At 41.6% G+C, this 16,446-nt stretch overlaps 1 protein-coding gene across 7 annotated transcripts in view; it reads right to left on the bottom strand.

Moving 5' to 3' along the window:
• The window catches only part of KIF23 (kinesin family member 23), a 136,660-nt gene that overhangs the window by 71,262 nt on the left and 48,952 nt on the right, over positions 1-16,446 (bottom strand). For 5 of the 7 annotated variants that reach the window (XM_027851748.1, XM_027851754.1, XM_027851750.1 and 2 more), the window contains exons 2-4: positions 12,415-12,599; positions 5,342-5,469; positions 1,444-1,649 (exon numbers count right to left, since the gene is read on the bottom strand). In XM_027851748.1, coding sequence (XP_027707549.1) covers positions 1,444-1,649; positions 5,342-5,469; positions 12,415-12,465 — 385 coding nt within the window. In that variant the 5' untranslated portion in view covers positions 12,466-12,599. Of the gene's footprint in view, positions 1-1,443; positions 1,650-3,055; positions 3,115-5,341; positions 5,470-12,414; positions 12,600-16,446 lie in introns of those variants that run through there. The other 2 variants (XM_027851753.1, XM_027851751.1) reach the window with 2 other exon arrangements.

Genomic DNA, 16,446 nt, shown 5'->3' with positions numbered 1-16,446 from the left:
TAAGTGATTTACCCAAGGTCACACAGGTAGTAAGGGACTTCAGGAGAGCATCTATTTCAGACCCTTGTCTTTGAGCAGCTTAGGCATCCTCACTTGCCAGTGGGGTCAACGGAGGGGTTGTGAAAGGCTGACATAACTAATAAGTTAAGTTAGAGTTAGAAGGGCCTTTGGAGATCCAATCCTATCATTTACAGAGAAGGAAATTGAGGCTCAGAGAGGTCATGTGACTTGACCAAGATGACCTTATGGTGGTGAGTAGCAAAACCAGGATTTCAAACCCAGATCTTCTAACTTGTCATTACAGCAAGCTGTGGAGTGACCACAGACTGCCCGCTTCCGCGCACGGTGCTCATTCTAAAGCATTCATGAAATTTTGTCCTGTAAGTCCCTATCCTATGGAAGAATATGAGGTTCTTCTCCCGTCTGGCTGTTAGCAGTAGATTTTCAGGGCTATGTGAGTTTATTCATCACATCTTTTACCAAACACCTGCTATGTGCCACGAATGACATAAAACAGCAGCTCAAAAATATTTACTGCACAACCCCATTTTACAGAGGAGGAAGCTGGAATCAGGGATGTGAAATCCTGAATCTAGGTCTTCTGACTCCCCCTCCAGTGCTCTTCTCAGAGCCCTTGCCCTTAAGCAACTCACATTCTCTAGAAGGGGCGACAATTATCAGATGTGCTTGGTATTACACAAATAAACATAATGCAAAGTCGAGCACAAGTACATGAGGGGGGTAATAACCAGTAGTTATCCCAGGCTGCACCATTAAGCAAGAAATATAAAGGAGGCAATATGGCATAGTGAAGGCAACATTGGACAAAGAATCTAAAGGCCTGAACTCTAGACCTGGTAGCTCTAGGAGAGGCAAAATGATGTCGACAACAATGGCAATGATGATGATGATGATGATGATAACTGATGGCAAAGATGGTGATACTTTGCAAATCAAACAGCTGACATTTATATGCACTTTAAAGTCTGCCAATCACTTTACATACATTACCTCAGTGGAATCTCACAACTCTGGAGAGAGATGCTACAGGTATTAACTATTTTACAGATGAGAAAACTAAGGCAGCTCTAAACTGTATGAACTCTGCCACCACCTTAGATGTGTGACTCTTACACCAGGCATTTCACCCCTTTATGGGAACCTAAAAGGCTCCTCATGTATCAACTGGCAAGGTCTTGTGGCAAGGACCTGATAAAATAATGTACCAAAAAGCACTTTGTAAAGTACAATGGATTTAAAGACACTTTGCAAAGGATAAATAAAGCATTAATGCAAATGTAACATGTTATTATTCGCATCTCTGACAAGGCACAGGTGGAAGGCAAGCATCAGAAGAAGGGATTGAGGCTGAGAGAAGTTGAACAACTTGATCCATCACAGGACACGAAGGAAACCAGGAATGGAGGAGAGGGCCACACTTACCCAAGCTGAAGAGATTGACTGCACCATAATCCAGGAAGTAACATATGTGTCTGGCATTCTTGGACATGGAGCTGAAGGTATGGGCACAGCTGGAGGCAAAAGGGTAAATGAAGCTGGTAGTCAGGTAGATAAGCAGAGGCCAGGAGTAGCTGTCATTCCAGAAATCAACCATGCACAGTGTGGCCATAAACCTCCACATGAAGTACCTGAAACACATGTAGTGTTCCTCCATGTTAAGTCAAGATAATGCAAGGCAACCTTTCCAATTCCGTTTTCTTTGCTTAGGACAAAAGGTGTTTTCCACAGGTTTTTTCCCCCCCTTTTGTGTTTTTCTCTGATGATTAATCAAAGTACCACACCCCGGATGGAAAAGTGTGCTTGGCAAAGAAGGAGGGGAGGAGATAGAAATAGAAGCAGGTTTTGTATATCAGAGTACCTCTGGTATACAAAGTTAATATGAAGAGATTCATATATACATTATCCATATGATACCTCTTTGACCTTGGGCAAGGCGTTGCAGAACCTATTTGGTCCTCATTTTCCTCATCAGTAGAAGGTGGAGGATTAGACTGGATAATCTCAGGTGGAGGATTGGGCTGTATAATCTCAAAATCCCTTCCAATTCTAAATCAACAATCACTGGATCCTAGGATCCAAGAATGGCAAATTGCTCAGAGATGTCATCCAACATAACCCTTCTAAGCCTGTTTCCTTATCTATGAAATGAGAAATTTAGATTGGATGATCCCTAAGATTTCTTCTAGTTCAAGAATTCTTCTTCTACCCTCTATTTCTAGGAACCCCCTTAAACCATTCAGAAGTTGTCTCCCCTTTTCTTTAAAATTTCTAGAGAAAGAGACACATTTAACAGGCTCTTTTGGTTATGATGTTTTCTAGGGTTTTACATCTTCATCTAGGAAATCCACCATGTTTTCTAACCTAAATGTTTTTGTTTGCACTTTTAAGCCTGTTCCTGCCTTATGCCATACTTTGAGACTTTCATAGAGACAGTATTTTAGATTTAGAAGAGACCTGAATGGCTGTTAAATTCAAATCATCCCTGAAAAATAATTCCCAGTACTAAGTAAGTGGTTATCCAACTTTTGCTTGATGAGCTCCAAAAGAGCTCGCCACTCAGCATCCCAGCACTGAGAAGCACCACTACCCAGAACAGTCCATTCCTCTTTGGGACAGTTCTTAGTTTTAGGATGTTGGGATTTTTTTCCTCTTATAACAACTTCCACTCATAGCTCCTAGTTCTGTCCTCTGGGGCTCAACAGAATGAAGCAAATCCCTCTTCCAGGAGAACATTCCTTCATAACCTCCCTTTCCCCACTGAAGTCTTCTTTGCTTCATTATCCTTTTTTGCCCCTTAATAATGCAGTCCTAATTCATATTTAGCTTATAGTTCATGATGACTCTCAGGATCATTTCCCCTATCTCTGCTCTTCTTTTGTAAAATCAGATATATGTCTTTGTAATATGCTAGATAATTAGCCCAATACGCTACCTTATATAAATTCATTATGTTTGTATTAAGCCATTTCTTCATTTTAATTATGGGTCCTCACAGTTGGGGGAGGGGAGACAACTGGCACATGTTTACACCCACCTTTGATAAGTTTATTGATCATTGTGACTCAATTCCACGCCCTCACTCAAAGACAGCTCCTTTAAAAACACAGATAAGTGGAATAGTAGATAGTGTGGAATGTGGAGTCAGAAAGATTATGAATCCAGATCCTGCCTTACTAGCTATATGAACCTGGGTAGGTCAGCCTCCATTTCCTCATCTATACAATGGGTATAATAAAAGCACCTACCCCATAGGGTGGTTGTGTGGATAAAATGAGACAATATATTTAAAGTACTATGCAAATCCTTAAAGTTCCATGCACATGTTAACTATTAATGTAGCTCCTATTATGAAAGGGAAAGATTACCTAATCCAATACCTTCAATTTATAGATGAGAAAAATGAGGCCCAAAAGGGGAAGTGAATTACCATAAGTCAGGCAGGCATCCTGCACTGTTAACCAACGTCATCCTGACTTGTCTCTTGCTCTTGCTAGACTATCTCCACTTAAGGTAAATAAGGAAGCAAATTATCTTTTTAAAACTCTTGTCCCTGGGTTCATGAACCTTCCCTCCTCTGCATCTTCTCTGGCAATACCCTTGCCTTCATCCTGCTCCCTGCAGTCCACATGCAGACTCGCACAAACGTATGGCTGAGCTTCCTGACAAAGCAAATCCTGTGGTATACATTATGTATAGCAGAGCATTTAGCCCAGTGCCTTACACATGGTATAGACTTAATAAACATTTTTTGAACTGAACTACTGATTTATTTCACGAGGGTAAACTCATAAGCCTCAGTTAGCTTGGTTCAGGTTCAGAGTATTTAAAAATGCCTTCCAAGCATTCCCTGTTGTCATCTCCCCTTCCATTCTACCAACATGGGGATTATTATTTTTTTTAATTAGCATTTCTCTATTTCCATATCCCCAGGCCTAAACTGAGTTCTCTCAGCTCTTGTGTCCCTGGAGGAAGCAAGACTTTTCTTAGCGGGTCACCAAGCTCATAAGATCATAAATCTAGAGTCAGGAGGGACTTAAGGGATCATCTAGTCCAATCCCCCATTTTACAGATGAGAAAACTGGGGGGGGGGGGGAAGAGAGTTGAAATATCTTGCCCAAACACCTAAACAAGAAATAAAATGGCAGAACCAAGATTTGAACCTAGGTCTTAGAAGCCCAAGTTCAGTGTTTTTTCCACTATATAATAACACATAAAAATAACATTTCAAAGTTTACAAAACACTTTTCTTGCAACATTCCAATGAGGTAGATAGCAAGAGTTTTATTGTTGCCATTTTTAGATGTAGAAATTGAGACTCAGCAGGATCAAGGGAACGTATTTTACAAGTTGAGAAAACCCAGAAAGGTAAAGTGACTAATTTTCCGAAGGTCATGCAAATAAACAATAATTGATAGGCCCTCTGATTCCAAGTTCAGTGCTTTTTCTATTACATCAAGTTGTTTCTCTTTTTGTTCATCCCTTTTGCCGTTAGGTCCAAAGACCTCTCTCCAGTCAATTAGGCCAGTGTCTCCTCTGGTTCTGCTCATAGGAAGTCTCTGGTAACCATTTCTCCTCTGTATATAGATCTCATGGCCCTCTTTCCTAGTTCCTAGGCGTTTCTTAGGTGCTTTTCTCATCTGTCCATCTCTGCTCTTCCCTGAATTGCAAGCACTCAGGAGGAAAGAGCCCCAGGCTAAGAATCAGAATATCTCTCCACCTAGCCCCAAGTCTGCAACTAATTAGTCAATTGTATAACCTTAACCAGTAAGTACATGTCTCTGAGACTCAGTTTCCTCACCTATAAAATGATGGGATTGGAGTAGGTGGTTCCCTAGGCCCCTATTCAGTTCTAAATCTTAGTTCTACCACTATTTGTTGCCTCTGTCCCCCCACCCTTTATAATTGACCATGGGCAAAAAACCCTGTAAATTCCACAGACTTTGTCTTTGGCACTTACTCTCCTACTTTCTGATTCAACTTATCCTGTATTCTATCCTGTGTGCTATAAAGGCTTTGCTTGGAGTGGGTAGTTATAATCCTTGCTGAAGTGTCAGCTATTTGATACATAACAGTTCTCCAGAAGGTATCTGTATTTTAAGAGGGAACTCTATGCCTAAAAAGCAACCAAGACTCAAAGGAATTGAGTATCTCAATGGTCTAGCATTCAAATCCTATATAAACCACTGCCTAAGGCCATTGGCTGACACTGCTCCCTACTGGCAAACAAACAAAAAAGATTTTTCCTCTTCTCTCCTCCCCCACCCCCATCATCTCAAACTAATTTCTGCTTCCAAAGATCTGAGGGTGAGTCTGAAAATACCAGGACGGGAGCAAGTGTGTCCAAATGTTGAGGGTTTCATTGGTCATTTGGAAAAGGCTGAGGACACAGGCTGTGGCTGAACTCTGAGGATGACGATAGCCAAAAATTATGCCCTGTTCATGGAACACCTGCAAGGAGAGGAAAAGAATGTTTCATTCTGTTCACTTACTGTTGACATCACAGTATGCATTAAAGACTTGGGGCACGTACTGAAACCAGGAAATAACTTTCTTCCAAGCTGTGATCTGTGCCTATAAAGTCCTCTTTCCAATCCTTGATCCCCCAAAGCCATTGCCCTCTTTCCTCCCTTCCTCCCTTTTACTTTCTTTCCTCACTTCCCTCTTGTCTTTCCTCTACTCTTTTCTCCTTCTTCCCTCCCTCCCTTCCTTCCTTCCCATTCCAAGAAAGCTTCCTAGCTTTCTTGGAGAAATGGCAAGTCAGAAGACTTCCTCACATTCCCTCACTTTGCAAATAACCTAAAACAAAGTTACCCTTTGCATGTACATAACACAAACACTTTGACTTTCTATCCCAGGTTCCTGTCCTTATACTGTTATGCAGTCACCCTCATGACCCTATTTGTCTTCATGAGTATATGTGTCTTGGTATATAAGCCTCAGATGGCAGGGACTACTTGAGATTCTATCTAGGTAGTGAGTATTCCAGTTCAGTAATAAACATATCAGGGCACTTCACAAAGGCCTTTTGATGATGGTGGTGATGATGATGGATAATGGCAATAGTGCTGATGATGATCATGATGGAGACCACAGCCTCTTCAGGATAGGCTCAATCCCAATCACCATCTTCAATTAATTCAGCTTCAACCCTTGCTTCAAAAAATAAATCAGCTCTCTCAATATAATTGAGTCACTTTTCCATTTTCCAAGGGTGGTAGGGAACAATAGAGTGGACATGCAGAGCTAAAATTTATCTAGAAGTACTCAAATCTTATCAGAACTCAAATTAAAGCCCTGGCAGAATTAGAGCCAAATGAAATGTCTATTTAGTTCAACCTTCTGTTTGGAAATTATTTTGATGTTCCCATGTAAGAACTTTAGAGAAAAATAAGAATCTTAGAATCTCCTTATTTAGAAGGACCTTAGAAATCATTTAGTCCAACATCCCTGAAATGCGAATCCCCTCTATCACATTCAAAACAAGTAGTTTAGTGACAGAGAACTGACTTTTGCTTCCAGCCTCTTCTAGCTTTAGAGATCTTTAAGAAGGTTTTCTTTATCTAGAACTAAAATCTGCCTTTGTGTAACCTAGTTCTCCCCTCCAGAGCCACAAAAGAAAAAATGACAGATGACAGATCTGTCACATGACAGATATCTCAAAACATCTTTTCTATCCCAGGCTAAACCTCTCCAATTCAACCAACCAAGTATCATGCAATGTGGTTCTGGGTATCTCACCGCCTTGGATCCATTTCAAGTCATTTATCTTCCTCTTAAAATGTGGCTCACACCTTACCATCAGATTAGCAAAGATGACAAAAATGGAAAATAGCAATTATTGGAGGAGTTGTAGGAGAATCCACGGTTGGTCTGGCCACTATAGAATACAATTTGGAATTATACTCCCAAAGTCACTAAACTGTATGCTTTGACCTGATGGGATTGGAATCTGGGCCCCAGAAAGGAAAAACCCTGGACTTTCCCACAGGGCCAAATCTCTGGCGTTCCCCTGAGGCTATAATCTCATCAACTGGCCTTTCACTGTGGCTACACCCAATCTCCCCTCCATTGTCTTACCTCCCCATGGCCCCTGGCCATTTCCTACCCTTAATCCTAGCTAGGCTCCATTCTCCCTCGGCCATGTGGTCCAGGTCCCAGGAATTCTATTCACCCCAGCTTACTGTCCACTCCCATCCAGATCTCCTTAGACCCCTCCTCCAGTCACCCCCAAACTACTTGGCCCCTCCTAGATCCCTCCCATAGTCTTTCTGTATATAAGGTACATCTTGTCTCCATTAAGGTGCTTAGATTCTTAAAATCTAGGCACTGCTCAGATTCTTATAATCTAGCCAATAGTTTATTAATGTTCAGACTCAAGAGTCTGCCCAATATGACTAATGTTCTAATAAACCTTGTCTTTGGCTGAAAGAAAGTTTGGGTCCAATTCTTTCAGGCAGGATCTGCATGTTGTGATTTTGGGATCCCAGCACCCCAAAACCTCAACAAAAAGACATAATGAAATATAATTTTTAGAGGTGATGGACTAGAGGTAAAGAATTAGACATGTATTCTCAGATGCGTCAAATGTGTTGATTTATTTTGTATGACTATACCTATCTGCTGCAAGTCTTCTACTTGGGGCAGTTGGGGAGGGGGAAAAGAAAGCGCATTTAGTAGGTAGTTATAGACATGGAAAAAAGGACCAATCAAACATTTTTTAAATACACAGAAGGAAAAAAATGCAGGAGGTGACGCAGAGCAATTTGGTCAAACTTTGTCAAACTTCATATGTTATATATTTTTTAAAAAAACAAAGCTATGTGTAACAGTTCATAGTTTCTTATATTATCCCTTTTTGTGTTTTTCTTTGTATCTTAAAATGCTTATATTTGTTAATGATTGCTATGTTCACAATAAAAAAAGAAGTTTCTTTAATGCGACATCCAGACCTGAACACACTACTCCAAATATAGTCTGACCAGTGCAGTGACCATCATCTCCCTTGAAAAGGTTCACTTCTGGTTGAAATTAGATTAGCAAAGGTGACAAAAGCAGAAAACTGCAACTGTTGGAGGATGTGAGAGGTTAGGCATACTAATGCATTGTTTGTGGATTGTGGATTCTGGAAAACAATTTGGAACTACAGCTAAAAAGCCATGTGAACTGTATATGCCCTCTGACCCAGCATATTATTAGACATATGTCCCAAGAAGGTCAAGGAGAGAAAGGACCCATAGGTACGAGACTATTTACAGCACTCATAAACCTAACTTTCCCTTAGGACAAGACTAATAGTCCCTTACATTTGCATAGTAATTTATGGTTCTTGAAGTGCTTTTACATCTATCCTCTCAGCACTTGGGTTACCAAGATGAGAGAAAGAGAGAGAGAGAGAGAGAGAGAGAGAGAGAGAGAGACAAAGACAAAGACTCATCCCTGCTCTCAAAAGACTTCTTTCCATTCTCTTGGCAAGAGATTCAACAAGAAGCACATATTGTATATCTGCTATATGCCAGGTTCTGTGCTGGGTACTGCGGACACAAAGCCAAATGGAAATAGCCTTTATCCTCCAGTGCTTTACATTCTGTTGAGCACAGATGGGTAAACACAAAATATATACCCTGTAATTTGGGGTGGGAAAGCACGAGCCACCGAGGGACCAGACAGTGTTGTTGTAGGGAACGGTTGGTAATATTGTAATTCACATTGTGAAATCCACAGTTAACTTACTAAATGACTTCATTTCTTTTCCAAATGTCAGCAATCTGTTTATTTGCTCTTAAAAGCAACCTGAGCATTCTCTGTTTCTAAGAAGTGCCAGTTTCCTTCACAACAAAACAGATTATGTATGAATAAACGAATGGGAAAAAGAATGAAAAAGCATTTATTGAGTGCTTACTATATGCAAAGTACCATGCCAACTGCTGGGGATACAATTACAAATGCAGGGCAATCTGTGCCCTCAAGGAGCTGGCATTCTCCCGGGGAAGATAATACATTTAGGAGAGTTTGGCTGCATGGCCCTTAGGGTGTAGCAGCATGGTAGATGGTGATGCATTATCATTTCCATTCATAAAACCATATCCATTGAACTATTTGGTGGTGCAATGGACTTTGGTGATAAGAATTTTTTTTCTTGGCTCTTTAGTACCTGTGGCTGCTAAGGAGGCAGGAGTCATAACAGCAGCTCCATGAGGGAGTAACCCCTGAATGGTGGCTTCAGGGGACTGGTCTGGAAGGAGAGCCAGTGGTCTGAGGTGTGCTGGTGCCCCAGGACTCTGGGGCTCAGGGCTCTGGGATGCCTCCACCAGGATCTGAGAGGAGCTGATCACTGGTTTGAGCCACTTGGCACATGTTGCTGCCTCACATAGACCAACTTAGCTGCCCCATTCATGGCAGTTGGCCAGCAGTTGGTGGTCAGCTGTAATGGGTGGCCCCTTCTCCACGGGGTGGCTCCCCTGGATGAGGGCTCCAGGCTGCTAGGTCCGGAAAAAGCTGATGTTCCCAGGGCTCTTCAGCTTATCAAGATAAGATTAAATAAGGACACAAATCAAACAGCAGGCTGAGGGGGTGAAAGTGAAGTTTATGATGTTCCTGTTACACATAGAAAGACATCTTCCTAATTTGGCTACACTTATAACTCATTTAACGCCTTATGGGTTATGAACAAATGAACAGTGAAAAGACAAAAGCTGATGTCATCTAGACAGTGCTTGCTGAAGGGCACTTTTAACTGCTGTCTGAATGACACATGCTTTTGTCTTTTCCACAGCAATTCTCCTGTTGCCTGTGCTCACCATTCTATTGCAACTATCCTTCCATCCCAGCAGAAGTCATGGATCCCTCCTCATCACTTATTCTCCTTGCAGTTCTCTGCTTTGTTTCCTGCTACTCAGTACTCTTCCAGCAGATAGTGCTAGATACTTCCTCTCTGGGTACAATCTTTTAAGCAACTGGACTATTTTAGGGATTAGTCTGAAGCTTCATCAGACACTGAGAGCCTCCAGTCTATTGAAAACTGCTTTATACCAGGGCCTCAGGGCCAAAGTTCCCACACAAAGGCATTCTTCAGGTGGCTGTGGCAGTATCACTCTTCCTTGGACCATTCAAATCAGTCTGTTTTCTCCTGTAGATCAGGTACAGTCTCTCCCAGCAGCCTAATGGTATGCCACCTACTCCAATAAGCACCTCCCGCTAAGTCCTGGAATCCAGGGAGGCACGCCTGCTTTCCTTCTGTTTGTCTCCTTCTTCTGTCTTTTTCCATAGCTGTTAGGCCAGCTAGGTTGTTTCTGGGAGACCTCAAAAGGGAAGGGGAAGAAACATAACCATCTCCTAGCACTGTACTCAGAGCAGCAATCTCTGACACAGAGGGAGAGAGACAACATCTCCATACCCTTCAAATACTAGGCGACAGCTACTATGCAACTGATCCCATGACAACTCCTTTTCAAGTGCTCTCAGAATGGTGGTTACCCTCTTTGGGACATGTTCCAGCTTGTCAATGTCCTTATTCAAATATGGCACCTAGATCTAAGCACAGTGTTATGATATTTGAACTCTGGCTCCAATGGATACAGATATTGCAACACCATAACACTATTTCCATCTGATTTTATTGTCTGCAGTCAGCCAGAGAAGACATTTGCATCTTCAACGTGTAGCCCCACAGTGTAAGTTGGAAAATTCAGGAATGGAATTTCCTGTTCGTAGTATCTCAAGGCCTCTAGTTTGCCAAAAAAAAAAAACCACATCAGAAGTGTACATAAGTTTACAGTTAGGACAACAACAGGTAATTGTGGCTTTCGTAGGAGTTCTGACTCATTTTGTTATTGGCCCATTGCCTTTAGTGCTTCCTACATACACAAAATTCTAAAACCAAATTCCTCTGCATTTTTTAGGAGTATTTTCAATATCATCTTACCTGGAATCAAATAGCTTGACTGGCTTTTAGGGAGAAAATTTGGCAGTTTGCCTCATCTAATCTCCCATCTTGGTAGAGAGTTCATTTAGAAACTCATTTTTTTTCTAGAGAAAAGTCATAAATCGTTGGCAATCACCTTAGTGAAAATTCTGCTTAGATTCCTTTATAATATCCTCAGCACTAAAGTTAACAACACATTGCCCGCCATGAAATAGCCACAACACTTCCTTATTGAGACCCAGCAGAAACGGACACAAACACAGGAATGAAATGAAGCAGCTTTTTCTTTGTCATTGAGGGTAGGCACATGGACTTACAGAAAGCTTTTGTGTAAATTGGCTTCCTCTAACCATTACGTGGGCAACCAAGCAGATGAAAATGTCTCAAAACCAGAAACCATTCAAGAATCTTTCATGTAGGTGTTTTCAAGACAAGAAGTCCATTAAATCCCTATAAACCTTTAAAAGGATAATTACAATCCATAATCCTAAGCAGAAGAGGCACTGTGGTACAGTAGAAACAGTGCCAGCTGTGAAATCAACAGACCTGGATACAAATCCTGCCCCTGATACTAACTACCTCTGTCACCTTGGGCAAGTCATGAACTTCCCTAGGCCTGTAAAATGAGGGGGTTGCACTAGATATGTTCTGAGGTCCCCTCAAGCTCTAAATCTATGATCCTATAAGCAGCCAAATGTCTGTTTTATGATCCTTGATGTAAGATAGCCCTGGTGATCACACTTCATCCAAGGAGCATCTAAGGAACATAGGCTCACAGGCTTTTGCTCTAGAAAGGACCTCAGAGATCATTTAGGCCAATCCTCTCATTTTCTCAACTCAGAGCAGGAGTGGGGAGCCTGTGACCTCGAGGCCACATGTGGCCCTCTAGGTCCTCAAGCGTAGCCCTTCAGTCAAAGGGCCACACTTGAAGACCTAGAGGGCCACATGTGACCTCAAGGTCTAAGGCTCCCCACTCTGACTCAGACCTAGAGAGCAATTAGGAAAATATGGTGACACCATACCCATAAACAATCCCTCTCTTCAGGGGTGGTAAAAGAAAATTTTGTCATTCAAAGAAATCCTTCCTTATCCCTAGGCTGATGCCCAAATTCGTCCATCGAAATGTCACCTCCTTAGCCTTTCTACACTCAGCCCTGTTACATCTTAAATACCCCCAGCAGCTGGGGAAGTCCTACTTAGAGCGTTTGTCAGTCATTTGCACCCCAGTGTGGAGGAAGACTGAGGACAGGTTTGGAAGACAGGAAGACCCAAAGAAAATATGAAGCCCATGGGTGACTGAAGGGCAAAAGATGGGAGGGAGCCATCAAAAACAGAGAGCAGAAGAGGAGACAGTGGGGAAAAGTGCCACAGACAGACTTCACTAGCTGCACAATTGTGCCCTGGGCCCTCCCTCACCAAATCCAGTGCAGGGCCCCCACCCGGCTCCCCCCAGTCTCACAAAGCTCACTTACCTGAGGCACCTGGTCTATGCTGAACAATTTGGGCAGCTTCAAGCTCAGCATCCTGGGTTGGTACTAGCCTCTCCTTCTCAGGATCTCCTGGTTAACGTTCTCACATGACCCAGAGCAATACAGTTCTTTCTTCCTCCGTCCCTTTGGGCTCTTCCTCCAGCTTCTGGTTTCAAAACCCCTAATGCCTTTTTTGTTAGAGAGAAAAAACAAGGGGAGACTATGAAAACCACCTGTGTCTTTTACCTTTTTTTAAACTCACATTGGTTTGTCTTGGCAGCCAGGTAATGCAGTGGATAGAACTCTGGGCCTGGATTCATGAAGAGTTGAGTTCAAATCCAGCCTCAGACACTAACAATGGGACCCTGGGCAAGTCACTTAACCTCTGTCTGTCTCAGTTTCTCCAACTGTAAGATGGGGATAATAATAGCATTTATGTCACAGGATTGTTTTCAGGATCAAATGAGATAATATTTTTAAAGCACTTATACAGTGCCTAGCACATACATAAATGTTATGATGAAATAAACCAAACAAATAGCTACAACTAGAATTTTATCACAGTTAACAAGTGACATATAATATAGCAGGAGGGGTTGGTTTGTTTGTTTTTGGTATTGCTGTCTTTGATATTGTTGTGACTTGGCTATTACAAATAAATTCAAGGAATTTTTGCTTAGTTCTGTCGCTTCAATATAATAAAACTAACACAAATGAGTAGGAGAATTGAAATATTCTTGTTTTTCTATAGAATAGTACCCCACACATAGTAGGTGCTTAAATAAATGCTCGTCGATTGATTGATAGTATGGTTTCCGCACTTAAACTGCTGTTTTGCTATTTAGGAGAGGTATCACTAATGAGTTTGTAATAGTGACTAGAGATAAAGATCATGTACCGTAGACAACTAAGCAACCTTTTGAAGGACAGACCCTAAAATCTCAGAATGGGAATAAGAAATGACACAAAGGAGAGGCCACAGTGATGAGTTGTTGTCTAACATCCCAACTCTGCTAATTTCACCATCCCTTTATTTGGCACTAAGAAAAACAAATAAGGCTGCCTCACACAATGCCACCTATTCCCTAAACAGAGACCACTGAGCTTCCTCACAATCATCCATTATGGACCTTTACCTCCCTCCATGCCACTACCCATCAAACTTTACCTGTCCTGTTATCTCATTCCCCTAAGGCTTGTTCTTTGCCAGGTGATAAGCAATTAATCTGAAAAAGTAATCACTGATAGCAGTTATAAATGGATCCCTTCCTATATTTATACAGACCTAGAAATGAAGAGACCCTTCAATCAAAAGGAATATTAATGTTTGGAGTCTCAGGCACTATAGCAGACTGGTAGAGAAAACACCCTTTTGAGGTATGTTTGGAGTATGGCCCCACCACATGAGGTCCCATCTGCCTATACGTAGGACAAGCTTCACAATATTCCTCCCAAGAGAGCTGAGTATGAACACACATGGACCCCAAGAACATGAACATACCACCAGTAGGTACAAAAAGCAGCCAGAAAGAAAGAAACCAAGTCAATAAGAGAAAGCTCACAGCCTCATCGAGAAAAAGACACCAAAGGATGGAAGGTGATAATAACAAGAACAATGAGGCCATCTTTCCAATGTTCTTACACTTTACTCACTCTTTCTCTGATCCAGCCTTACTAAGCTAACTTCCTATTCTTCACACACAATTCTTCCATCTTCCATCCACATGCCCTTGTACTATCTGTCCCCCATGCCTGGAATGCCTTCCCCCCTTACCTCTGCCTCTAAGAATACCTGGATTCCTTCGAGGCTCAATTTAATTCCACTTTTTGCAAGAGTTCTTTCCTGCCCAACTCCACTCCACCTATTCTATTCTCCTCTAAGGTTATCTTCTACATATATATCTATTCATGTAACTGTTGTCTCTCCCATTAGAAACTCCTTGCCATTTCCCAAATAGATAAATGGGGAAAGGATGCAAACTGGCCATTTTCAAAGGAAGAAATCCAAACTATCAATAACCCTGTGGAGGAAAAAATGTTTCAAATCACTAATAATCAGAGAAATGCAAATTAAAGCAAATCTGAGGTCATACTTCACTCCCATCAGATTGACAAAGATGACAAAAATGGAAAATGACAAATGTTGAAGGGGATTCAGGAAAACAGGCACCATTGGTGGTTCATTGGTCTGGTCTTTCTGGAAAGCAATTTGGAACCATATATCAAAAGTCACTAAACTGTGAATATGCTTGACCCAACGATACCACTACTAGGTCCGTGACCCAAAAAGATCAAAGAAAGAAAGCAAGAAAGGACCTGCATGTGCAAAAGTATTGATAGCAGCTCTTTCTGTTATAGCAAAGAACTGAAACTAAAGGAGTGTCCATCCATTGGGGAATGACTAAGCAAATTACAGTATATGAATGTAATATAATATTATTGTGCCATAAGAAATGATGAAAGAAACTGTTTCAGAAAAACCTGGGGAGACTTACAAGACTTACATTAACAACTCTGTAAAGATGAACCACTTTGAAAGAACTCTGATCAATGCAATAATCAACTGCATTTCCAGAGGAAATATGTTACCCTCCTCTTGATACAGAAGTGATACACATTTTTGGACATGGTCAATATGGGAATTTGTTTTACTTTGCATGTTTGTTACAAAGGTTTGTTTTTTTGCAGTGGGAAGCTGGTGGGAGGGTGAAGAAAAGAAATTCTTGCAAACGGGAATAAAATAAAAATCTTGAAGAATGTTAGCTCTTTTAGGGAGTGGACTGTTTTGACCTCATTTTGTATCCTCAACACAACACACTGCCTGACACATGGCAAGTATTTAATAAATGATTGCAGACTGATTGATAATGACAATTGACACTTTCAAGTTTGCAAAGCACTTTACATACATCATCTCATTTGAGCTCCTACAGAAACCCTATCGGATCAGCAAAGCAGTTATTTTTATCCTTACTTTACACATGAAGAAACTGAGGCTCATCAAAGTGAACTGATTTAATATCAGGTATCAGGCAGCTAGGTAGTACCGTGGGAAAAGCTGTGGGTCTGCAGGCAGGAAGGCCTGAGCTCATATCCAGACTCAGACACTTGCTAGCTGTGTGGCCCTAGGTAAGTCATTTAACCCTGTATGCCTCAGTTTCCTCATCTGTCAAATGAGTTGGAGAAGGAAATGGCAAACCACTCCAGTATCTTTGCCAAGAAAACCCCAAAATGGAGTCATGAAGAGTCAAGACACAACTGAACGATGATTTAGTTTAAATACCACTTACCACTTCAGACACTTAACCGGCCATGTGATCTCAGGCAAGTCATTTAACATCTCCAAGCCTCAGTTTCCTCGTCTTTAAATGGAGATAATAACAGCAACTACCTCATGGGATTGTTGTGAAGATCAAATGAGATAATACAAAGGAAATGTTTTATGAATCTCAAAGTGTTCCATAAATGTGAGCTCTTATCATAAACAGTGTTGTAGGAGAGCCCTAGTCAGAGCCACTATTCTGGGAGTGCCCTATACCAATGAAACCACAGATCCTCTAACATTCTCATTGTCATTGTCTTCCCTCTGGCAGAGCAGGCAGAGGTGTCAGATCTGGTTCTGGGCATTTCTTCTGTATTTTCAGCTGCCTAGTGCTTGGCAGCATAAATTGTCAAGTAGATAAAACATGGCACCTCTGCCTTGTCACATGGACAGAAGGGCGTACCCAGTTACACCCACAGAGCCACATACCTCTTTTGTCCCCTGTAGTGTAGTTTGGGGTGTTCAAAGGCCATTTTTTTTTTTACAGATCAAAAAACTGAGGCCCAAGGAGTTAATTAGGCATGGCTAGTTAGTGTCTGAGCTAGGTTCAGAATCCAGGCAGCCCAATGTTCTTTCCCATACACACAAATGCACACCATGGGTAGAAGCACACATTAGAAGTATGTCCTGAAGGAAAATGAACAATAAATGACAAACTCCTGAGGCAGCAGCAGGGGGAAAAATGCAGTAAAACCAGAGCAGGTGCAAGATGA

The sequence above is a fragment of the Vombatus ursinus genome, unplaced genomic scaffold (genome assembly GCF_900497805.2).
Source record: "Vombatus ursinus unplaced genomic scaffold, bare-nosed wombat genome assembly UNPS02009205.1, whole genome shotgun sequence".
In the NCBI taxonomy this organism is placed as follows: domain Eukaryota; kingdom Metazoa; phylum Chordata; class Mammalia; order Diprotodontia; family Vombatidae; genus Vombatus; species Vombatus ursinus.
Note: the sequence above shows the minus strand (reverse complement) of the source record. Positions and strands in the feature narration are given on the sequence as shown.